This window comes from Photinus pyralis, unplaced genomic scaffold (genome assembly GCF_008802855.1).
Source record: "Photinus pyralis isolate 1611_PpyrPB1 unplaced genomic scaffold, Ppyr1.3 Ppyr1.4_LG7, whole genome shotgun sequence".
Taxonomy (NCBI): domain Eukaryota; kingdom Metazoa; phylum Arthropoda; class Insecta; order Coleoptera; family Lampyridae; genus Photinus; species Photinus pyralis.
In genome coordinates this window covers 23,116,855-23,142,748 of record NW_022170738.1, presented here as the reverse complement: position 1 = coordinate 23,142,748, position 25,894 = coordinate 23,116,855, and the positions used below count along the sequence as shown (strand labels likewise).

Genomic DNA, 25,894 nt, shown 5'->3' with positions numbered 1-25,894 from the left:
GTAATAGTAAAAAGTTTTAAAAAACAGCGCTTTAGCGCATGTATCGAAGTCTAGAATGAATTATGTGATAACAGTCAAGATTTGGCAGAAACATTAAATTAGTTAAATTACTTAAAATGCTCTCGTCATTTTTGCCCTAACACAACAAACAAATTTTACAATAGTATTACATTATTTAGCCGGAGGTGAGTGGTTTTTACAATATTAAAATGGCGATAGGAGAAGTTGACTGGCGAGCCTGTCATCTCCTGTAGCCAGTAAAAACTATTACCTGGCGTATAATGTACAATATTTTATTTGTTACTCATTTGTAAACAATAGTAAACGTAAATAATTAGTTCTTAAATTGATCTTGAAGAAATGTCTAAAATATCATGTTATCCATGTAACAGAGACTTCGCATTAATTCTGGCCAATGAAATTACTAGATTACTAACTTGTAAAATTTTTACAGGTCTGCTGTCAGTTTTACAAGTCTGCTGTCAGTTTTACAAGTCAGTAGCGTTTAAACATGACGTTTACCGTTTGCGTTTTGTCTTGTTAATCAACGTTTACAACTGAGTTGTCTTGTTAATCAACGTTTACAACTGAGTATCAAATAAATAATTTAACACCTTTACCCCGGTGCCTAACCAATTACAGCGTTATTTCGCGTGTAGATAATTCCGTAAAGTAAAAGTATTATAGAGGGCGTTCGTCTGAAGCCGTATTCGTATGGGTTCGATTCGCCAAATAATTATATTATGCAATGAGGATTTAATGATGAATGCGAATTTCATACTCTACGACTATGATGATCTATAAAGAGGTTGAGAGGTTCCACCCTGTATATACAACTTACGACGATATATACATTTTTGAGAGTTGGCAACCATGCAATTTCTAGGTGGGGAAAAGCTGCCTGCGCCACCTAGAGAGCACGAACCAGGGTTACGTTGGGCATCTTGTCTTAAATGGCGGTCGTGTACGCGTCGTTCCATAAATGTTTGTTGTTATTTTGTGTTATTTAATGCAAGGAGTAATTTTTGCATTTCTTTATAATGTATTTGTGTTTTGTATGACGCATTTTATATTTTGTGTGTGTTTGAATCTTTGTTTTTGAAATTTACTTGGTTTATTCGCTATACAGAATCACATGTGTGATACCGTTATGCTATTGTTTGTAATTGTTTACGTTTTTGGGGTAATGGTTGCTTAATTTATGTTTATTGATGTTGATTACTTGGCCTTGTCCCTGAAGTAACATTGATGTAAGTTTTAATCATTTTATTTCAATATGTGGAAATTACCGATTCGTTTGAGGTATGTATTGACTTGTTGTTTGTTACTAACAATTTTCTCCGTGAATGAAGCAGTTATGGGGGTGTTAAAAAAACTGTAGTCAAAATTTTAGTACGACACCTAATTCCGTGATTGTCTTCGACATCCAACTGTAGGCTCGAAACCAGGGGCGGGCTACCTATCTTGCAGGAGCGGGATTACGCTAATCAAAGCTCTTCAGTTTAGAATCTATGTGCGATAAATGAGTGGCGATTCAATAATTTCCACATATCTTGTTTTTAGTCAAATTTGCCTACAAGGCCATGTAATTTTCCATCTTGCTTTTAACAAAAGGACTTTATTGCACCAAAGATGAGTCACATCCTGTACTCTTAACCCTTTCTCAGAATTTAGGTACCTGCTACTACCTGACCCATTGTTCCCAAAAACTTGCTTTTAACCTTGAGTGTAACCAACATTGTATATATGCATTTACTATCTTTGTTAACTACTGCTTAAACTTTTACAAAATATTTTGTTAATTAACTTTTGGACTGTATTAATCAAACTGCGAAGTTTTTCTTACGTCGTACTCTTTTTACCCTTAGCAGTTACTTTTGCGAGAGTACGACACCTTTTGGCTTTGCTTGCTTTGTTTATATTAATTTACTAAATTTCCAAGCTTTTACAATCATAATAATTACGATCATTATTAAACAAACTTTTCACAATTTCAGTGTTTTATTTTACATTCCTTCCTTACTGTGCTTCAGGTCATAGCGTTCTTACAATTAACGTAAGGGAGCTCTGCCTTAGATGTCTTATCACGTGCCACTTTTCAAATTTAAGCGGGATCTTGTTTAGTTTTGGAGGGAATAGTCATTCGGGTGGCCACTTTTAAACGTTGCTAGGTTGACTTTATTTCCGTGTTCTGGTAGTGTGAGGTTAGCGTAGAACCTGGAGGTTAAATACACTACAAGGTAATGCTACGAATGGCTTCAACGGCGGTTCAAAATTTGAGATTTTTATTGTGTGCAGGTAGCGAAGTTAGCGACCTCAAAGCATAAGCACTGCGCAGTCATAGTGACGCGTTCCCGCGGATTGTCACTGTCTGTAATCTAATTTACTTATTCAAGATGACCGCCGATTGGATATGGGGCTATCGTTCATAAGACACAACCTAGACAAGGCTCTTTCCTAGTCGACACAACAGTTACCGATACGTTACGGTAACAGGTGGTCTTATGTCACGATCCCTACTTTGATATTTGTAGCGCTACTAAAAATGGCCGACTGCTCCTTAAAGAGCGTAAATAAGTTATAGTGACGATGATAAGACGTATCGGTAACTGTTCCACAACAGTTGTGTCTTATGAACCCGCCCATTAATTCATAAGAAAACCAAAGAAGAAAACGAACCACCAATTACCTCCACGTAACTAGCCCCCCCACTTTGGAAAAACAATACATCGGTACATGAAAAATTATGAGCTATTTATGAGCTTTCAGAATAGATATGTCCCAATTTTTGAGCTCAACCGGTTGAACAGGAATCCTCAATTTTGAGTGGGGCGGCCAGCGACGTGAGTAGTCAGCCCCCCCCCACGGTTAAAAAAAGTAATTTAGCAAAACATGATAACATTAGATTTATGAGCTATTTATGAGCTCTTAGAATAGTTAAGCCCCAATTTTTGAGCTCAACCGATCGAGCAGGAATTAGCGATTTTTAGTAAACAAAAAATGGGCAAAAACATGATGACATTAGAATTATGANAGGGTTAAAGCCGGATTAAAGCCGGATTTATAGTTCCGTAGCCGTAAGAACGTAAGAACGGAACCGTAAAATCTTACGTTAACGAAAATTATACGATTTATAGTTACCGTAGTGGTAAGAGATGAGCTTGCGCATTAGTGCGAAACGAGATCTGCCATTGTATGTCATCTGTCAGTAAGAGTAACGTGCATTTCAAAATAATAATAACCAACAAAGTGTCAATAATTATTGTAAATAAACGAAACGAACGTCAGGATAAACTCAACTGTTTGAATTATCCGAGTACTACCGAAGACAAGCGCGTTAGCACGATTTACCGTAAGAAATAAAATTTGGGCATTTCCTACGTACCGTAACCGTTCTAACGCAACGTTAACGCGAATTATAAATGTTCACACCAAACAAGTAGGGTTTAATTCCAAACGTTACGGTACGGTGTTGCGGGTACGGAACTATAAATTCAGCTTTAACCGAATAGTAAACACTTTTTGACAATTTTCACTGTACCTTTTATGATCACCGTTCCGTTAACTTTAAAGGTAGGCTATCATTCTTCCGCTAAAGGGGGTATTTTTACTTTCCCTTCATGATTTCCCGTTGCTACCGCTAATTAATTTATACTTTGTTGCTTGCGTTACCGTTAAGGCAATCGTTTCCGTTAAGGCAATCGCTACCGTGTCCGTGAGTCGTAATTCTGTTTCAGTTGCCTCCCTGGGACGTAACCACCCGCCGAATTCTGAACTAAGCCGTTTCTTTAACTCACTGCCTGTGGAACCGATTGTGTCAAATGTCCGAGACCGTTCCGAAACCGCTGACCTTGACCAGAAAAGCAGTTTTATTTTCGTCTGGTGGCGCTCCAAGTTCGTCCGTTTCACCATCACATCCAGATAGCCGATATTTTCGCCTGGTGTGATTTAATTACATTGTAAATTTATTTATTTTTCTTTTAATTAAATTTTAATTTTCATTGCGCTAATTATATTAGTTATTATCGCGTCATTTGTGCGCATTTCATTCATCACCACGGACCGCGCCAAATGTTCCCACTTCTCCAATAGGACATGCGCATTCTTTCAAAACATCTGCATCTCCTAATTATCAGCACCAGAACACGTGAGTTAAAAAATTTCGCAAACGACAAGATAAAACCTTACTTCTAACGCCTTATCTAAATTGAAGAATTAACAAAAGCGATAGAATTGAAACGAAAATACGCATCTAACAAATTTCTAAGAGGAGAAACTAATACTGAAATACAAATTCAAATAAGACAAAAATAACCCATTGGATTTGCACTTAAAATTGAAATATTTCCCATATACAGGATGTCATCAATATTTTCGGTGTTTGGACTACAGGACGTTGTTTACACAATATTTAATCCCTCAAACAATGACCTTTCATTGGACATTCACATTGTAATTGTGACCCCATCATAAAAATGTGTTCATAAGTTAAACCTAACATATACTCTCGAAATTTTAAAGTACAAGTTTTATTTACGTTTGAAAAAGCATTATCCATCACATGTAATTTTATACGGATAGTTACAAAATAGTTCTTATATTAAGTAATATGTATATACAGCTATAAATATAATAACACTTGTATTATTGCAGTAAAAGTGACAGTACTTTAGGCCTCCAATGCAACACGCTCCCTAACTTTGCTTTTCATTTTTTCTGCAAAAATAAATTCAGCCACAACAAAACCATCGAACCGCTCACCTTTAACTGGAGTGGTCGGAACGTCCGGTAAACTTTCTTCTTCACTCTCACTTTCACGTACTGGCAGCAAACCTTCAGGAACATTTGGAAGCGAGTGCTCTATTATATCGTGCAGTTCCGCTTCGACAGCCTCCTCATCTTCCTCGGTTAGTCCGCCGCTAAGTAGGGCGTTAATCTCCTCCTGCTTTTCGACCCCCTCCCGTGTCTCCTCCAAAATCCTCTCAACATCTTCTAGCTTAAGTAAGTCGTTGACCTTCTTTAGAGCCTCGTTGCCCTGCTTGAGACCATTAATGACTTGTACCTCCACTTGCGCAAATTCTAAATCGTGCGTCATACGTTCCAAATTTTCCAGCTGCCCGTCCGTACGCTCCAGCAGCTGCTCTTGATATCTTTTCTTACGTAACAATAGTTTAGCACGGCTAAAAAATGAAAACATGCAACATACGTACATATCACACAAAGACAAAATACAGACTCTTTTTTCCCTTCTGTCAGTAATTGTTTCGCTAATTCCCTATCTTTGGCTAGAGCTAATTCTATTTTCTTTTGGTACTGTTTCAGTTTATCTCGTTGTTGTTTTAATTGCTGTAAATGACCAAATTTATTGCTATGGAGATCAGGGGAAACTAATTTACCAGGACCGCTTTATCTTGCTCTGTAACTCGTGAGGCGTGCTTTCTTTTACCAAATATTATACCCATTTTGATAGTTAGTAATTTATTTCTATGTGGTGTTTAATTAATACGGATTTATCAATTCATGTTATCACAGTGTAGACGATTAAAGTGAATCAGTCGAAATTCTGAGGTTAGGCTTCATCAAATAGTGTCTAAAAAACCGCAATTAACCTAATCGACGCTTTTAGGTCGGATTCTACCAAACTGATTGTTCCAAGGGCATTGATTTTATTATAAACTTTGCCGCCCGCGTTCGTGCTGACAGTTCGTAGTTCACCTTGACCAATGGAAAAAGAGTACCCATTTGGCGCCCAAATTAGTGTCAAAGTCAAACTATCAAAGTTGCGATCCGTTTTGGCGTGTGAAGTGTATTAATGTCCTTTATAAGTCTTTTATATATGCTCATTCATCATAAATCTTTCACAGAAATAATTTTTGTCCTTTTCATAAACAAACTCTAAACTAAAAATACCTTAACCGAAATAAGCTCTGCAACGACGGACGCGAACAGCGAACGCCGACGCGAACGTGAAGTTTATAAATCGGTCTTTATTAATATCATTGATTATATAGATAGTGTATATAATCAATGCTAATATGAAACGGTTTGAACGTGAGAACTTTGGCTCTATCTTTAATAGCGACCCTGTATAATGATGGTGTATACAAACGCAAAAGAGACACATCCATGCATGATCCAAGAATGGGAAAAATAAAATGCTAGGTTATGTTTACTGGATATCTTGCGAAACGTAAACATGCCCGAAAATATCGGAGAATTTGTCTTTCCCGGCGACGTAGTTAGAGATTTAAAAGTCGTAAATGGTGTAATATTAAGAGGACCGGGGTTACATTCTCACGAAGAGCCAAACTGTCTGTTAGTCACCCGAGCCGGAAAGCTTTGCTTTAAACCTCCCAACGTTTACTGGGTAGAAGGTCACTTTAAGCGTTACTATCCAAAAAAGGGCGATCTGGTTGTCGGAATTATTAAGAAAAGCGGAAACGTGTGCAAGGTCGATATTGGAAGCAGCGAAGTGGCATCGCTCTCGTTACTGTCCTTCGAAGGAGCGACGAAGAAACAGAAGCCCGATCTGCAGGTCGGGGATGTCGTATACGCGAAACTGTTAAGTGCACATCGAGAAATGGAGCCCGAGTTGGTGTGCGTCGACTCTTATTATAAAGCGGGAAAATTAGGACCTTTATCTAACGACGGTTTTGTTATGAATGTCAGTTTAAATTTCGTTAATCGGATATTGGACGTTAACAGTCTATTATTAAGGGCCTTAGGGCAGAAGTACGTTTTCGAAATTGCGGTCGGTATGAATGGGAAAGTGTGGATAAATGGACAGAGGACCATAGACGTTTTAAATTTAATGAATGCTCTGCTGGCAGCAGAACGCGAAAGTAACTCCAATATTGTGAATGTTTGTAGACGATACTTAACATAAATTTCATAAATTACGTTTTACCGTTATTCTAATTGTGATGGACAAACTGATTTACATTGAGATCAATGTTACAAATGCACTTACTTCATAAATTTATGATGTAATTGGAGAACTTGTAATAATGAAATTCTTAATTAATAAAAGGAATCTGAGTCAATGCAATATAAACTTACGCTCGGATTTACGCGTTTTGGCCCAGTTTACCAAGATCAACAACTTAAAGAATTCAGTCACTACTTTTAATAAAAATGTAATGTAAATTTTTGAAGAAAACCTATCATTATTATTTATACAAATCAAAAAAGTTACGTTACCTTACTTACTGTTTTGGAAATCAATGCTTTCTCTATGGTACCAATACGATTGCCGGCCTTGATTTTTTCATCAGTATCCAATACTTTTGAACTAATGCTTTTAACAAAAATCAAAGCAGGCTGGTATGCATAAAAATTGAAAGTCGGCCATATCTGTCAAGCTTATATGTCTACGACGTGATTGTCATTTGACAGATTTACTGATTTTAAAATTGTCTCATGTTGACAAACCAAAGTAGGCTGATTTGTATGAAAATTAAATGTCTTCCATAACTTTTAATTCCAAACAACTTTTTTTAAATATAATTTTGTTATATTTGCTAAAATAAAGACAGTTTACTTTTACTTATTTTTAGAATTCGGCAAAAAACACCCTGTATTTTCATTTATTTGGCTAATTTTTTTAATATCTTAGTTTGAGATTAATCGGGAGCGATCCGAAGAACATGAAGATCCAACTCTAAAAAATTTGTTATATACACCTTATGTGTACTCAATCCGTGGACACACTGTAGAAATGGAAAGTTGGATCTCCTTGGGAAATACAGTTAAACTTTTCTTGACTTCTCCTCATACGATTACCTTTTGTTGTATAGAAATCATTGGTCAATAAACTTTTCATTTATATCGACTGCATTCAAACTAGCTTTCCCCTGGAGCAAAACGAGTTATTATCAGATCGCTTGAAAGTCTAAACGAATTCTAAGGGTAAACATTGTAACTGGTTTTTTTCACTTTCATTAATCAAACCGACCAAAAACGTCCGTAGCGGTGTAAAACGGATATTCATTCCGGATTACAGTGCAGCGGCCATTTCGGTTGTGAACGTAACAATTCTGTCGGAACGGGACAAACGAATTAACTGACCAAAATGCTTACAATGCCGGTCTGAGAGCCATACCAGCAAGAAGCCCCTCTAGAAGATTGCAAGAGAGGAATAGGTACAGTGTACTAAATGACCATCTGTATCTGAACGGACCAATTTGATACTGGATGGTGGAATTACACCAGAACGTAGGTACCCGCCGTATTATATGCGCATCACGAATTCACATGACACGCCAAAATCATGGTATTCAGTAGCAGTAGTATAGCGGCCTCATTAAGATACTAACCCCCTTTTCATTATTTCTATGGACATAAATGTGTATGGGTATCACTTTCACAACTAAATTGGTCTCCGTTTTTTAATTACTTATCTGCGCATCGATCTCCATAAAAGTTGTCCTGATTTAGAAGTCCCCTAGGTTCAGGCTCATTTTCGTGGTATATGAAGCTTACCGAAAAGGACAATGGTCCCAAATATGTAGATAAATTTGCTTTACGGTCCGATTGTTGCATTTTTTGCTTTTGAGAACGGGATTAATGTCTCTTATTTAGATAGGACTAAAAGGAGGGACAATAAAACATTTATTTAATCACAGGGTTGTTTACAGCTACCGAGGCGCAATCGAATGGAAATTATTCACATTTAACATTTTAATGAACTTACACTATATGGCGACTGCCTGCCTCTATATCTATCTTCTTTCTGTTCTTCCTTTGCTACTTACAAATGCTGAGTAGAAAAGCCGGAACGGACCCAACGCAAATCTCGGGACCGCGTCCTTTTTACAGCCAATCCCATAACTTGCTTTCTTGTCTACTCTGCATTTTCGTTTCGGAAAAAGGTAACCCGACACAACTATTACGACACGCTGATAAACACTATCGCACCTTTAAGCCTATCCGTATGAAGCGGTAGGTACATATAGAATTTTAAAAAGCGTTTCACGATGTGTTACTAATGCGGAGCTCTCATATACTGGAATTTTTGTTCGGAGGTCTTTCCCGATAATAATATCTTCCCTCATTTTTTTTGTCAACCGGGAAGACTTTCTACCGGAGGTCTGGTGCTGAAGATTTCCGATACGTAAAAATTCATTTTAAAATAAATACAAAAAACGTAATCCTCTTACAATAAATAAATAATCATAGTAATAATATGGAAAAAAATAAAGAATAAATAATAAATAATGTCGCCATGATCGAGGTGGATATTCATGCACGCGTCTTCATTTTGAAAACACTCCATTTGGAATATCGCACCATCTTATTGATTTAATCTGAATAAATGATGATATTAACTTCAATTAAGTACACTTCATTTCCATTTCAAATGATCAATATGATTTCGTCGCATCACTTGCACGTAAACAGCCAAATAGTAGATTCAGCAATGGCAAAACTTCGAGTAAAAAAGGTAATTACCGATTGCGTTGCGTGTCTTCTGTCTCCGATCTTGCAATTGGGATGCGTAAGTGGATTTAATCAGATTAAAATTACCTGTCCGCATACTGCAAACGGGGGGGTCGCGATCGCGAAATTCCAAAAGTCGCGCTATTTACTTATATTTTCGTTGACGATAACTCTACTATTCGTGACGGGGACGCTACTCAACCTAATTGACTTGTGTTTATCAAAGACGAACGATAACACCGAGAAGATTATTAAAATTATAGAAATTTTGTTTCAAGCGCAAGGTATTAACTGTTCGTTTTTCGGTTTGGTCAAACATCACGATAAGCTAGTGGAATTAAATGGGCTTTCCTCCATCCTGGAAACGCGCCAGTATTACAGCTTCTTTGTTATGGTCGACGAAAGGGTAACGAAGTCGTACCTTTTTAAGTGCTACGTCCTTATTGCAACAATAACGGCACTTCAGGTAATTTGCATTTTGACGATCGTATGGCAAGGCGATAAGTATGGAGATGCCAGTATGATAATGGTGTACATTTTGCTGTGTTTTTTGAGCAACATGATACAGAGCGCCATGGTATTCCAGTGCATGTTCACGACGGAGCTCTATCGAATTCTTCTTCGTATTTGCTTTAAAAAGATTAAAAAAGTAATGGCAGATCGCGAACGGTGTACGCTTCGAAATTGCCAACTGGTAGAGCTACCATTTCCAGTGAATATCAAGAGACTAAATCGCTTGTATGTGAGCTTGATGTATAACTACAAACAGTTCAATAACTTCGTTAACCCTTCATTTGTACTGTGGTGGATAATGATGGTCGCGATTCTAATTCTTGGCAGCTACTTAGTCATTTTGACTTATATCGGGTATGGTAATTCTGATGCGCTCTTGAGTTTGCGAGTATACGTTACGACGTCAGGTATTATAGTCTACCTAGTGGTTTCGGGCAAAATAAATGTTGAGGTGAGTTTCGCCGATATGCAAAATGAAGAGCAAACTCCTCCTTTTTTCAGTCAGAAGACATGCTATCTTATCTCTATAGATACCCCATCAGTAAACTTATGAGAGAGGAGGCCGTTCAAGTAAATACGTAAATGAAAGTGAAACTGAAGGTTTCTTTTGAATTTTAGGTCGAAATGCTAATCAAAACGTTGAACATAAATAAGCCGATACTAAGGGCGTCTGATATTTTTGTAGTCGATACAAGGTTGCTAGCTTCGGTGAGCATTCGGTGTCAGGTATCCAGTTTGAGAATAAGATTTTCAGATTTCGGCAACAATTGTAACTTATGTTATGGTTGCTCTACAATTCTACGCTGAATGGGTAAAGAAAAATAAACTATGCGGTCACGTTCCTCATTGAAGTATTTTATTACATACTTATAAGTTGAGTACTCATGTTGCACTCGTTTCCAGTAGTTTAAAAAAGTAAAAGCATATGTAGATGTTGTGCATTTTTTGACAAACAATTTAACAATCTGATGTGTAAACAATGTCAGTCAGGACGTTGTATTTTGTAGTAAGACATTTGGAATAAATTCGGGTGCTTAATTATTGTCTAATGAATATTCATCAAAATTTTTGTTTTCTCTGTTTAACGTCGTGGGTTTCTTCTTCTGGAATTGTTAGATTAAAAAAATGTTGTATCTCAATTTTACTGGTTATCAAGGTGGGCATTAACGCAAATGTGACAGTTTCGATGTGATTTATTAAGCTTTCCGTTTATTTAAGACAGGTAAAGGTAATTGTTTGAGACAACGTGGCCAAGTTGGAGGCCGGAGTGCTGCCCGTTTAAAGAAACTTTTTGTTTGTTAATCGAAGACCAAACTGCGGTTCGTTTGGAAAAAGTTCTTTTTTTTGCGTTCAAGTCCGAGCCCATGCTACAGTTCGGTTGTATAAGCCTCTCATCTAGTTCAAAAGCGTTATTTAGAAGAGGAGAAGGGGTCAGGTTGCTTAGTTCGAGGCCGAATACGTTTTATGTAATTAAGAAAAGCTGAAATAGTTTGCATCGGAGAAAGGAAGCAATAGGGCCAAGTTTGTTGCCTGCGATGGTTCATTAAATGTTTGTGGTTTCAGCTAGTTTAATTAGTTATCTAGGTGCGCGAACATTATTTTGGTATTTGGCTCGTAAAAGAAAACTGTAAGTAATTTTAAGTATTAGTTGGTAGATAATTGTAATGTTGTTCTGAAGACCCATGTCCATTTTAACAGGTCAATGATGGCTGTTTTTCTTTTTATTATCTTGTGTGTGTAAAATTAAATGTGTCAGTGTAATTTCACGCAAGTTTTTGACAATATTCGTTCTAGTTCGGTTAGCCCTTGTTTCACTGTGTTTAGACAGTATATGGTGGAAATCGGATGGCATGGCTTTATGTTATGCATAAACTGCGGCGGTATGGGTGCTCCCCTTGCAGTGAAGTAATCCATTTAGGTGCGGGGAAAGATATTGGCTGGTTCCTCTTGTGTAGCGTGAAGTGGGTGGTTTGATGAAAAAGGAGACGGTGCGACGCCTGGTTTTCCTTCGGGGCGAATGCGGAAAGACGCTGGGATGCGGTAGTGTCCTTAATGATGCAGCGGTTTGTACCGGGATAGTATCTGTGAGGATGCTGAATAGCCTTTGGTTATCGTTTGCGTCTCAGGTGAGGGAGTTTTGGGTGAGTTTTTGATAAAGACTGTAATTTTTTTGTAAATAAGCCATCAACCATAATTTCCAGTGGGGGCAAGACCACGCTCTATGTGCGGCTTAGTCCCACTTAGGTCACCCCCTGGCTACGGGCATAGCGTAAATATAATATTTACTCTATGCTACGGAACTTTTTTTTTTTAAATTAAATCTTGTATTGTCAGATCAACATACAAGTGTTATACATGACATTTATGACAGTAAAGACAGAAAATGACGAGAATAATGACAAGACTTAATTCTAATGTCTCTGACGGATCATGTGAATTTATAAAAATTGAATGTATAACATTTAAAGGATTGGCTTAATCACTATCGTCTTCGGAAGCTATAAGATCTTGCGGCAGTTTTAATCTAACGAATAAGTTTTTTTGGCAAAGATTGCAAAACACTGCACCGTCGCACGCACTTGCATTTTTAACGAACTTCTTTGCACATTTTAACGTGAAGTCTTGAATAGATGAAACGCCTAATTCGTCGTGGAGCTGATTGTTGCGTATGTACCAAAGGGCGTTTACAGCAATTCTAAGGATTTTGTTTTGAAATCGCTGCAATTTCTGAATGTTGGTTTTGGAGGTGTTGAGCCAAATCGGACTAGCGTAGAGTATTAATGGTCGTAATAAGGTCTTGTATAGCAACGTAGTGCATTCGGGTTTGAGTGAGGACTTTCGATTTATTAACGGATAAAGCTGCCTTAGTCGATTGTTGCCTTGGGAGAGTTTTTGGTTTATATGGTAACTCCAGGTGAGACGAGTATCTAAATGAACCCCAAGATATTTGACTGCACTGTCCTTTGGGTTCCATGGTATGATAACTCCGCTTATTTCGATGTTGGGTGGGTCAATAATTCTTCTCAGAGTGAATATCTTACTTTGACATTTTGCTGGGTTGATTCTGATGTTCCAGTTATTGTACCACTTAATAATTTTGTTTACGGCATTCTGTAATTCGTGAACTGCTTCTTCCAAGATTGTTCTCTGTGTAATGATAGCAGTATCGTCGGCAAATATGGCTAGGGATGCTGTTACTGTTGGTATGTCTGCTGTAAAGATATTAAAGAGAAGTGGCCCCAAGATGCTTCCTTGTGGAATGCCAGCGTGAATTGCTTTGATTTGTGATGTGTAAGAATTTACTTTAACTGCAAATGTTCGAAGTTCAAGGAAAGAGAAGATTATTGTTTGCAGGTAGCTAGGAATGCTGAGATCCAGGATCTTTTTCTTCAGACCTTCGATCCAAACCTTATCAAAGGCCTGTGCTACGTCGAGAAGGACTATTGTGGTGTAACACTTATTTTCAAATCCAGTTGAGATAATTTCGCTGACGCGTTGGAGCTGGTGACATGTTGAGTGCCCTCTCCTAAAACCAAATTGGGAAGGTGGCAGGGTATGTAGTGTTTCAATGTCTTTCAATAATCGAGTGTAAATAATTTTTTCGAGGACCTTGGAGAGAGTGTTTAGTAGGCTTATAGGTCTGTATAGTTATTGATGTCGTGTTTGTTTTTGCCCGGCTTGGCGAACATGAGGATATGTGCGTGCTTCCATTTACTGGGGAAGTGGCCTTTTCGCAGACATCCATTGAACAGGGAGGCTAGATATGCTAGGCATTTCTTGGTTAAGTGCTGAAGTACAATGTTGGGTATAAGGTCATATCCAGGTGCTTTTCGTTTGGGTAAAGCTGCTATCAGTTGGGCCATTTCTTTGACGCTATAAGAGCTAAATACTTAACAAGAGTTTGTGGAGTTCTTCTTGTCACAATGTATGTGTGGTACAATACTATGGAGCACTTAGGGTTAATGCACATTATTCTCTAGAATTGATTTTACGTAGTCATGTGCTTTACCAATTAACTTCGCTTCCATCTTCAAGAATAACAAAGTTACCCATGCAATACCTCCCGATCTAAGACACCCTGTATATACATGTAAAGAGTTCTAGATTAAAGTTAAATGACGATATAGTATGAAACCTAAGGTATAGTAATGGGCCCCGACATTATACAGGGTGTTTATTAAACATGCGGCAAAAATGTAAAGGGTTATTCCTCCGACTATTCTAAGGATATTTTGTCCTTCGATGATTTTTGATAGGGCGCTTTGATTTGATTTGAGAAATCGGATAATTGCTGGGTGTAACGCAATCAGAAACGCTCCTGGTGTTTTTGAAAGAGTTCGTGAGTCGATGAGGAGAAGATTGGATTCTTGCTTCCGAGCGGGGAGTAGTAATTTTGAACAGTTCATGTAGATTAAGACCACGAACTTATAAATTAAGATGAACTGCTAATGCTGAATTGACCAATAACACCTACATGGGGGCAGTCATGATGTGCACTCACTTGGCGCGAAATTCAAATCAACTAATAAACAAGCATTAACCTCACGTTTTCTATAAATTACTGTGACACATGTCATTTTTCAAGGCTGCAATAGTCTCAAAACTTGAGCACTAGGAAAATTCCCCTAGAAAATAATTAAAACGTGCACATCATGGCCGCGCCCATGCTAGATCCATTTCCACCTCTATGCAACTGTTTGATCAGCAGTCCATCTTAATTTATAAGTTCGTGATTAAGACACATTACATGTAATTATTTTTGGTAATAAATTTTTATTGTCGAAATCCTTTTTCGTCCCGTATCTTCGAAACAAAGCGCCCTTAGAATAGTCCAAGGAATAGCCTCTTAAATTCTTGCCGCATGTTTAATAAACACCCTGTACGAAAAAATTTTCATTGCTAATCGGCTAAGCTCATTCAGTTACATAAAGTTTTGTAAACCAGGGCTTCCAGGGGAAGTTTGCCGTCTATTAACGATCCTAGAGATCGTTTATAATTTTGTATTACTGTCTGTCGTATGTCTGTTGGTCTGTCCGTCTGGTCCTTTGTCTGTCTGTCCCTCTATCTGTCCGTGTGAACGATAACTTTGTTTAGAAATGTCCGATCGCTTTGACATCTCCGTTTGTTATGAACTGAATTGCATGAAATTCAATATGGACATAGCTTTAGTCATATAATACGCAATGCCAAAAGTTGAGTCGAATCGATTCAAAATTCACAGTGCCCTTTTCGCATCTCGGCCATTTATAAACCGAATTGCAAACTTTTTTATTTATAAAAATATTTGAATGAAATTTGATACATAGGCACTTGGAATAAATGAAAATCTAACGCCAATTTCAAAATTTGGTTTTGCGCATGTGCAGTGTCAACTTTCTTTTCTATGGAAGCATTTAAGTGAAATTTGATATTTAGGCGCTTGGAACAAAGGAAAATCTAACATTAGTTTCAAAATGTATATTTGCGCATGCGCAGTTCCAACTTTCTTATTTAGAAAAGCATTGAAATGAAATTCTTATAAACAGAAATTGAAGTAGCACGTCAAAAATGGATTGCACATGTGCAACGCTATCTTTCATATTTGTGGCCGGATTTTTACGATTTTAACAGAAGTTGCATCTTACAAATGGGAAATGAATGCAAGTGGAAATGCGCTTACTGTAAATCGTTTACGATTACTTTTTAGCTTGTTGTCTTTGAGTTTACTTTGCCTTGGGTAGTTACGGAGTGCTCCATGTAACAGAAAGGTAATGTCTTTCGCTATAAAAACCGGTGCACGTCATTGATTGATGAATCAATTTCAGACAAGTTTTCTATAGATTTCGCACACTTGTTTTTTTTTGTACATGTTGCAGTGTTGCAGCATATGTCTGAAATTGATACACACATCAATGACGTGCACCAGTTTTTATATGAAAAGACGTATACTTAGTTGTAATCGATTTATGTAGATTATGTTGCCTTCAGTTGTTTGTAATGCAGGGTAAAGTGATTCTTGAATTTGGCGTTATTTGCTTTCAATGTAAAGGTGATTCCCATTTCGATTTGTTTGAGATTGGCCAGTTATTAATTTTCATTTGTTTGTCTTGAACCCAATTGGATTGATTAACGACTTCAATGCTTTCTGTACGAATCGGCGGTTTTGTTGACTGTAATTAACTTGCAGAGGTATATGCCGAAGTGATAAAGATACTTAGCGGCATTTATCTCGAACTACAACTTTAGTCTAAGGTTACCGTATCCAGGACCTTCAGATACATCTTGGATTGGAGGAGGTTTGGCTAATTAACGATGTATATTTTATGTACTTTATGTAAGAGACTTCAGAATGTATTCTTTCACACATGGGAAAGTATTGAAGGTGCTTTTTAAATCTACTTGTGATGGCCATCCTTTAACTTATCAAGTTTGTATTGCATTAACCTCAGATTTTCATTATTTAAATTCAAGGGTTACTTACTTGGATTATTACTCATTGTATAACTATTGTAGATGTGATGTAAAATGTGTTTAGCGTTATCCATGAATGTTACCTCTCATTTTCCAGATTTCCCCTCTTAGATTTCACCTCTGTGAACAGTGATTCGGAATTTTCTTTAGCACGGTTCTTTTGTCCGATGAGTTCTAGGGGAACTAGGATCTCCGTCGGCCTTTTGATTCATTTTATACCTTTGTTCAATTACTCAATAAACTTTATTTGCATTTCCAATTCATTAAGTGTGTTATCTGCGTTCCACCTTTCCGATGATAAGCAGGGGTACGAGTGAGTGCAATCTGGTCTTCCACAACGTAGGGGTTCCGGCCATTGTTGAGTGCGAGGTTTGTATTAGGTACCTACTACGCTGGTGTTCGGAGTTCCTTTTTTCCCGCTTTCGACCTGATGGGTACATCACAAGTGGCAAAATGGAATTCGTAGGTAACCCTTCAAGAGAAAATTATGTAACGTAAGGGCGGAAAGTTACAGATCGTGTAACACGAAAATCTTCCCCAAGGTTTCAAGGCGAGTCGTGTCAGTTGTGTACGAAAGTTTGAACTGAAAGCCGTATAACCGCAGTAATAAAACAATCGTTGGCCGCGCAATCGAAAATTGTGCCAAGAAGAATTGACTGTTGTGCGTACTTTATACATTCAGTGTGAGCTGTTTTTCAAACAAAACCAATAAGAAGCGAAGAAGTAACGGATTTCAACCGTAAATGGTGCCAAATGTTACCTCTTGAAGGGTAAGCGAACAGATTAGTTTCGTTCTTGCGTATACGGTGGTTATGAGATCTACACTAAACGACAGCCGGTAAAAAGGTTAAAGACAATTTTTAAGGGTAATTTTGGTAATTATTTCCAGTAGATTAACTATTAAATTGGGAGAAACCCGAAGCATCGCTTGTTCTGGATTCAAATTCGTCAACAATCTTTCGAGACTTTCAATGAGTAACGAAACTGTTACTGGGCGCATTACCGAGTTAGCCGTGGTATTAATTATTTCATTACAAAAAACCTATAGTTACAGTATACAGATTGTTGACCGAGACGCGAAGCGTCGAGGTCAACAACAGGCGCAAGACTGGAATGAAAAACGTCCACCGAGTGTATGTATACTATTTTATTCACAATCTACCTTGTAATATAACAAATTCCATATTTAATTGGATTAGGATACACTTCACTTCTTCCATAATTTTAATGGTAGGCTTTGCATATAAAAAATTGAAAAACTGTTGACATTTTCAGTTCCCTTTTGTGCAGGCGGTGCATTATTTTAAATAAAAAATGTCATCAGATAGTGATTGTAGTGTTTTGGAAAGCACCCCACCTGAACTTAGAGCGGCTGCCGCAAAATTGTCAAGTAATTTGTTGCCGATAAAGAGTAAGTCCCGATATGAAAAAACATATGTCAGTTACAAGAATTGGTGCGCTCAAAAAGGAGCAAAGAATTTTTATTCCGAAAACGTGGTATTGGCTTACTTTAGTGAAGTTGGGGAAAGTAAAAAACCTAGTACATTATGGTCAACATATTCCATGTTGAAAAGTACTCTTAACATCAAACATCAAGTTGACATCTCGAAGTTCGCTAAATTGATAGCATACTTGAAAAGGAAAAATGTTGGCTATGTCCCAAAAAAGTCATGTGTTTTTACAAAACAAAATATCGATGACTTTTTAAAAAATGCTGCAAATGACTTCCTGGCCCAGAAGGTAATCATAACTGACGGTTAATATCTTGCATTTTTACTTCTATGCGTAATAATATTTTAGGTTGCATTAATCATTGGCGTTTCTGGTGCCTGTAGAAGCGATGAATTGTTTAAGCTGAAAATATCCGATATTAGCATTTCTGATAAGATCGTTGTTGCCATACCTGATACTAAAACATACAAATCTCGAGCATTTGTAATCATGAATGCGCTAGTTGGATCGACATTGTTAAACAATATATAAATTTAAGGAAACACGTGAATAGTGAAAGGTTTTTCTTTCAAGTACGGCTTGGGAAAGGAGTCAATCAACCCTATGGCCATAACTCAATAGCCAAATTTCCCCAATTAATTGCTACCTATTTGCAATTGGAAGATCCAAAGGGTTTCACTGGACACTGTTTTCGCAGAACAGCCGCAACCTTGTTGGCTAATTCTGGAGGAGATGTTCTGCAACTAAAGAGATTGGGCGGATGGAAATCAACTACTGTGGCTGAAGGTTATGTTGACAGCTCTTTAGATGGTCAAGTGAAAATCGCTGATATGTTGTCCACCAACAATTCGATTCCAATTCCTTGCAACAGCACTTCATACTCCCATATTGATCCATCAACTGCATCAGAAAACACAGAAGAAAACGTTTTAACTGTAAATGCTACAAATCCAGTTACAATGTTAACAAACACTAAAAGTCCTAAGAAAACTGTGTCTTACGCTTCAAATCAAGAATTTCAATTTTCTAATCAGAAATTGCAGCAAGGTTTGTCCTTAAATATTAGAGGCTATGATGATCAGGCAACATTTAATTTTCATTTTCATTACTCTAATTCCACCAACGACAATGAAAAACATTGAGCGAATTAGTTGCTAAACTTGAATTTATGCGTTCAGTAAAATGTGTATAGTTATTATCAAAATAAATAGTTTGTTGTCGTTTTATTTAAATTGTCATCCAAATAAACGCAGAAGTACGAATGGAGACTACCTCAAGAGCAATCTATTTGAAAATCAATCGCAATCACAAAACACCAGCGTGATAGTACTAGCGGTATACCAAAAGATACTGCATTTTCTTATACCAAGGTGCCACTTGGTACAGCTGTTCCTTAGAGCCATTTAGACGATTTGGCCCGAAGAACACGTGACATTTTCCGTGTGGGTAGATTTTAGAGGGGGTGGGGGTGATTTATTGTAACATTTTTTAAAAAACTAAATATGGCCTAGAGACGAGATCTGGGTGTCGATTTCGTATGATTTTAACCCGAGGAATCCAATGGTAGCGCCAGAAATGTAATCCGGATACAGGAAGTCCGTGAAAAGCCGCCATTTTCAGAAAATGACAGACTTTTGATCGAATTATATTTTTAAGGCACACCGGGTCGTGTAAGGTGTCTAGACCTATGTTTTTGGGGTCAGGGAATTCATTTTTGATAACAAAAATAACCTACTGGCATCGGAACTGCATGAGAGGCTTCCCTACTGCACTTTTTGAAGACGTCGCACGCGGTGAAACCCAAGATATTCCAAAGTTTTAATACTTATATAAATTTGTAGTATTTTATTTAATAAAAATACACATTAACAAAACATAAAATATATTAAAACATGGGGTAAAAAATTGATAAGCCTATGAAGGATCACCAAGTACATCGCTGACCTCCTCTGAGATTGCGTTATCACCACTGAAAAGGAATTTCACATACCGGGTGAATATTTTAAAACCGAACGTAGGAAATTAACGTGCGAAAAACGTTTTTTGCCGATCGTTGCTCCCCATGTTAACTTAGAGGGTTTGTAATGACACCAATCAAAAGAAGATTTTTTTTCTCATCTAATGATATACGAATTAGCTTATCTTCAGGCGTATTTCTCATTATTTTATCAAAAATTCGGCAATAAATCCAGTTAGCAAAATCATGTTAAGCCATGGAAATTTCCTAACGAATTGAAATAGGTTTTCACATTCACGGAAAACAAATATCGCGTACTAGAGTAAACATTTCCGCTGTAAACGTTGTTTATTATAAATACTTTTTTGTGAAAGCGTTTCGAAATTGACAAATTTTGATATTGATTAGAATTTCGAAATGACACTCTTTTAGGCACTAGTGCGTAAATGTGAAAGTTTTAGGCACTAGTGCCTAAAAATAAAAATGAAACATTAAAATCAATTTTGTCGCAGGTCTTTTCGTATAAATGTTTCGATTTTTCGGGTACTAACGTGGATAGTGCAGCTTCAGCAGCTTGTTCAATATCCAAAGACTCGTCAATATCACTTATTTGAAGTAATTTTTTCGCAAAACTTTGCGGGAAAGACGGCAACACGCTACGTTCAACCTTAACGTCACACTTGACATTAAATAATGCATAAACATTGCCTTGAATCAGATTGACTGCCTACTTTTCAAAATGTTTAAAAATACTAATAAAATTATAAAACTATCAAATTCTCCGCTTTCACAAAAAATCTTGTATATAATTCGTTACGAAACGATGTCTTTTAGTCACTAGACGTGTTGTCCAACTCGGCTTTGCCTCGTTGGACAATTTTCACGTCGCGTGCCTAAAAGACACTCATTTCGCAACTTATTGTATAAATAGCTATTTCCTCAGTGAACCGCATTTTACAAAAAGTTAATGCCAGGCGTCATAAACTGATATCGACGTTTGCATCTGCTTTTTGTCTTAGTCATGGCTAAACATGATTTTGGTAAGTGGATTTCTCGAGTTTTTGATAATATAGTGAGAAATACACCTGAAAATGAACTAATTCGTATATCATTAGACGAGGAAAAACATCTTCTTTCGATTGGTGTCATGATCAACCCTCTAAGTTAACATGGGGAGCAACTATCTACAAAAACCCCTTTTCCCATGTTAATTCCCTATGTTCGTTTTGGGAATATTCACTCGGTATAAATATTAAAGGTTCGGTAGTAAATTAGGTATATCCGAAAGTATACAATATTCTTACCCTTTGTTTGAGCAATCTCCCATACATTTTTGGCATGCAGGGGAACATGGCAATCCGTGTCGCCGGCAGCTGCACCGAAGGGTCTCGCAGCCTGTCGCGTAGCCACACCTGTTCAGAGCACGGACTGCCTTCTATACTTGTGGCAGCTTGGACTACAGAACCTTCCTGCCTTTGGCTTCAAGAGTCCATCCCCATCCTTCTGGACTTGTAGAGCTTCTCATCACCTGGTTTGCACATCCCCAGATATGGCCAGCGACATACGCCGCCCTCCTTATGTGCTCCTCCAACTCGTGCTGCGGCGACACGGATTACCATGTTCCCCTGCATGCCAAAAATGTATGGAAGATTGCTCAAACAAAGGGTAAGAATATTGTATACTTTCGATATAATTTACTACCTACCGAACCTTTCATATTTATATGTAAAATTCCTTTTCAGTGGTGATAACGCAATCTCAGAGGAGGTCAGCGATGTACTTGGTGATTCTTCATAGGCTTATACATTTTTTACCCCATGTTTTAATATATCTTATGTTTTGTTAATGTGTTATTAAATAAAATAATAAGTTTATATATTAAAACTTTGGAATATCTTGGGTTTCACCGCGTGCGACGTCTTCAAAAAGTGCAGTAGGGAAGCCTCTCATGCAGTTCCGATGCCAGTAGGTTATATTTGTTATCAAAAATGAATTCCCTGACCCCAAAAACATAGGTCTAGACACCTTACACGACCCGGTGTGCCTTAAAAATATAATTCGATCAAAAGTCTGTCATTTTCTAAAAATGGCGGCTTTTCACGGACTTCCGGTATCCGGATTGCATTTCTGGCGCTACCATTGGAACCCTCGGGTTAAAATCATACGAAATCGACACCCAGATCTCGTCTCTAGGCCATATTTAGTTTAAAAAAAAAATGTTACAATAAATCACCCCCACCCCCTCTAAAATCTACCCACACGGAAAATGTCAAGTGTTCTTCGGGTCAAATCGTTTAAATGGCTCTAAGGAACAACTGTACCAAGTGGCACCTTGGTATAAAAAAATGCAGTATCTTTCAAGAATTTCCGTTATACCGCTAGTACTATGAGCTTAATACTGAATTCAAGTCGGCATTGGCGTGCAGGTTGGGAAGTACTTTGCCGACCTCAAAAGGGGTTCGCAAAAGATGTCAAACAATTGCTCACTTCCAAACTTCAAAATAGTTGGCAATTGACATATTACATATATGATTGTGAATAAACATTTTTATCAGTGCCGTAGAGCATAAAAATGGCGTATATATTGGCATGATACACTGTAAGTTGATCATTTTACAAGAATTTGTTTACAGGCATCTCATTATATTCGAACTAATGCATAGGTATATCATTGTAGTATTTGCATTGATTAAGAAAACGTTCAAATATTCCTTTTAGCCCCATTACTGAAAACCAATACAAACATCAAACTACTAAAGCAAACAATTTCTTGGAATTTTCATTTAGATCTCAAAGATAGCTTACAATGTATACGTCTCTAACAATAGACAATTATATTGAAAATAAGCCATTATTGAAAACAAACATCAAGTCATTAAAGTTGCCTTGACATGCCTATTTAGATCCTTGGGATAGCTTGCAATAGATCAACGGTATCATTCGTTCAATGTAGGTGTATGAGAATAAACGAGTGGACAATACGAATCATGGAAGATGCATCTGAAATAAGTGACTGTGTTCCGTGCTTGATGTATCCCTTGCTCAGATTTGGGCGTATTACTGGTTTCAGTCCGATAAACATCAACTGTCAGCATAAGGCATCAGATGAAAGAGCCGCGTTCGAGGCATCAAAATGCGGCTTCTTGCACACGTGGATATTGTTCATTTTATTTACATATTTCACTGGATCAATATCAGTGGCTCTTCTCCAAGCTGCAGGACTTACGTCTAACCAGATAATCGTTGAAATCATTGAAATAACACTGTACAGCTGCGCAGTTTTGAATGGCTGTATCTCCTTAATCAACACCAATCACTGCTTAACTGCGTTAAATGGTCTTACAGCAATTGTGGAAAATCGTCAACACTACGGACTTGACTCCATTTTAACGGTGGATTTTACGAAGAACACAGTCTTAATATCGCGCGTACTAAACATTAGCGTGGTAATCCTGAATATTGCTTTTGGTATATGCCTAACAATAGACCTCTATGATTCTGTCACGTTAGCAAGACTAATCGTCCAGATGACAATTACAGAGTTGGGCTACTTTATGCAGGGAGCCTTTTTCTTTCAGTGTATGTTTTATAGCTACCTCTACCAGAAACTCTTCGAGATTTGTTTTCTCAAAATAAAAACTGTCCTAACAACACGTATGGAGTACCACCAACTAAGCACCTCAACAGAAATTCCCCTACAAAGGCTCCGCTCGCTGTATTCCAGTTTAGTGCACAATTATCGTCAGCAAGTTGATGCCGTGAACCCAGAGTTTGCTGTGTGGTGGATTCTGATTATGGTTGTACTAATTCTAGACGTGTATCTGGTTGTGGTTATCTATAAAAGCGGAGAGAAACAGAATTATGCTTTAACCTTTAGGGCGTATATTGTCATAAGTGCTCTGATGCTATATTTGGTTATAGCGGATGGGATTAATGTAGTGGTAAGTTTCAGTCAATTGAATTTTGTCATCTCACCGAATGTATATAGAACGAAGATATTATTCCCTTTTTGTACAAGTATCCCATAAGTAAACTGAGGCCGGCAGAAATAGTACAAGTAAGTGAGCCCTTTTCCAAAACCTAAACCAATTAAAGCTTGTTTTTTCAAGGTAGAGGCGTTAATTTGCACTTTAACTCTACACAAACCTGTGTTCAGGGCATCGGACCTATTTGTTGTTGGAACAGGATTGTTAGCATCGGTACGTGTTACTTTTAGCACAAATTGTAGAACAATATTACTTCTTCTTCAGGTATCAGGGACAATTGTTACCTATGTACTGGTTGCCTTGCAATTCAATGCGAAATTTTCTCAACAAAATACGTGTTAGCCTGCAAGACTGTTTACCTAACACTCAGTCATCGTGTTTTCTGGAGTAAATATCATCGGCGACGCTAACAAAAGGATGTTGCTGTGGAGTCTAGTATTACATACCGTCCTATCTTCATCACTGTGCAATAAAGAAAAATTATTAAAGAAATACATAAGGGGATTCTAAAACGTTGTCTAAGTACATTAAATACAATAACGTGGTTATAGACATATTCCTGATGAATAAATAAACAAGTATAAATTGTGCACAACCCTTTTGCAGATAAACCGCATTTTTTACCCGAAATAGCTTTTGTTTTGACATCACCAATGGATATATTTCTTGCAGACGTCTCAAACACCCTTTGTGAGTACTCCCTTCCGACAATCCATTCTTGAGGTATATAAGGGAATATACCCGTTTACGATAAGAGGTCGAGGAGGAGCTCTATGATTGGTAGAAATTAATTCCTTTCGTTGAGACCTTTCATTAGAGTACGATGAAGGATAAAACTAGTTCCCCCCCCCCCCCCTCTTCCTCTCCTCACCGTACTTTGATAAGAGGACAGAAAGAAGGGCAGTTTTAGATCTTATTTGTTCTTCTCAAAGTGTATTACTTCCTCTATACTATAATGTGTTAAATTAGCTAATTAATGGTGCATAGCGTATATCATTGCAATTGTGTCTCACTGTAAGCACAGACAAAATACTATTTTAATCTGTGCTGTAAGGTAAAAGTGTTCAACAGGAAACCTTTTCTGTGATGATCCACGCGGCCAACATTTGCACACCAACCAATAAGTAAGTAAACCAAGTTTGCAGTACCTAAAAAAACGTACAAATTATATATACCTACTGCTTTAAATGCACGGTGGCGGAAGAACATACCGGTAGTAACAATCCGGTGTGTATAACGAACATTTTCGAGGCACTCATAACTGGCTTTCGTATAATTAATGTCTTAATAAGTAGCTCTACCTAAAACGGAACGATATGCTAATTTCAATCTCTACACGTGCCAGGATTACTGTAAAGGAGCTGTGAAACAAACGATCTTTCAACGTGTTCGTCAAAGGTTAATATAAATGGAGAAAATTGTGTTTCAAGTGCGAAATAATATCACAAATGCGGGGTTTTATTTCACAGCTCCACCCTTCATTACCTCCGCAGTCAAAAATATACTTACCTCATCGGCAGCCGCTTTTTTCAACTTACTGATTTTGTACTTAAACAAGAACGACAGTAGATCATCACTCTGAAAACAATTGATACATGATTAGGTTCATAGATCTCGTAGTAGTAGTAGTAGTAGGGGGTTGATAATTTGGTGATTTATTTCTGATGACCTTGTCTTTCTATCTGCTATCTATTAATTACGATTTAATGCGACTGTAAAAAACGGGGACGAATTTTCCGGGTTAGCGAGTTTTCTTGGGAGAGATCGATTCAATATTCCAGAAGGTAGTTCCTGTGCAAGGAAGACAAATTCCAAGGGTGTTTTTTCAAGTTGTCAAAATTTATCTGATTTTCTTTTTTTTCTTACAATTGAAATATTTAGGGTTTTTGTAAAACAAATTTTCGCAGACAATAACATATGTCATTTTTGCACTATTTGTTGCTACAACGATGGAATTTGCACAGACGAATATGTCATTAGCAAAATGTTTGTAACAACGTATGTCAGATTGGGGACTTCAACCATCAGTGTATTTCGAGGCACCACGCATCAGAGAAGTAATATAAAACCAAAAAAATATTGCAACATTAACCGTTAC

General features: G+C 37.4%; 2 protein-coding genes across 2 annotated transcripts; one reads left to right on the top strand and one right to left on the bottom strand.

Moving 5' to 3' along the window:
* Positions 1-4,510: 4,510 nt before the first annotated feature.
* On the bottom strand, positions 4,511-5,593 carry LOC116176349 (charged multivesicular body protein 6-A). The gene is made up of 4 exons (XM_031494868.1): positions 5,397-5,593; positions 5,237-5,346; positions 4,762-5,180; positions 4,511-4,716 (listed from the first exon to the last, which is right to left on the bottom strand). Exons 1-4 carry the CDS (start codon positions 5,460-5,462, stop codon positions 4,670-4,672), a joined length of 642 nt encoding a protein of 213 aa, XP_031350728.1. The 5' UTR covers positions 5,463-5,593; the 3' UTR covers positions 4,511-4,669.
* A 526-nt stretch (positions 5,594-6,119) lies between these two features.
* Positions 6,120-7,371, top strand: LOC116176477 (exosome complex component RRP40). Its single transcript, XM_031495068.1, has one exon. It carries the CDS (start codon positions 6,197-6,199, stop codon positions 6,884-6,886), a length of 690 nt encoding a protein of 229 aa, XP_031350928.1. The 5' UTR covers positions 6,120-6,196; the 3' UTR covers positions 6,887-7,371.
* The last annotated feature ends 18,523 nt before the right edge of the window (positions 7,372-25,894 follow it).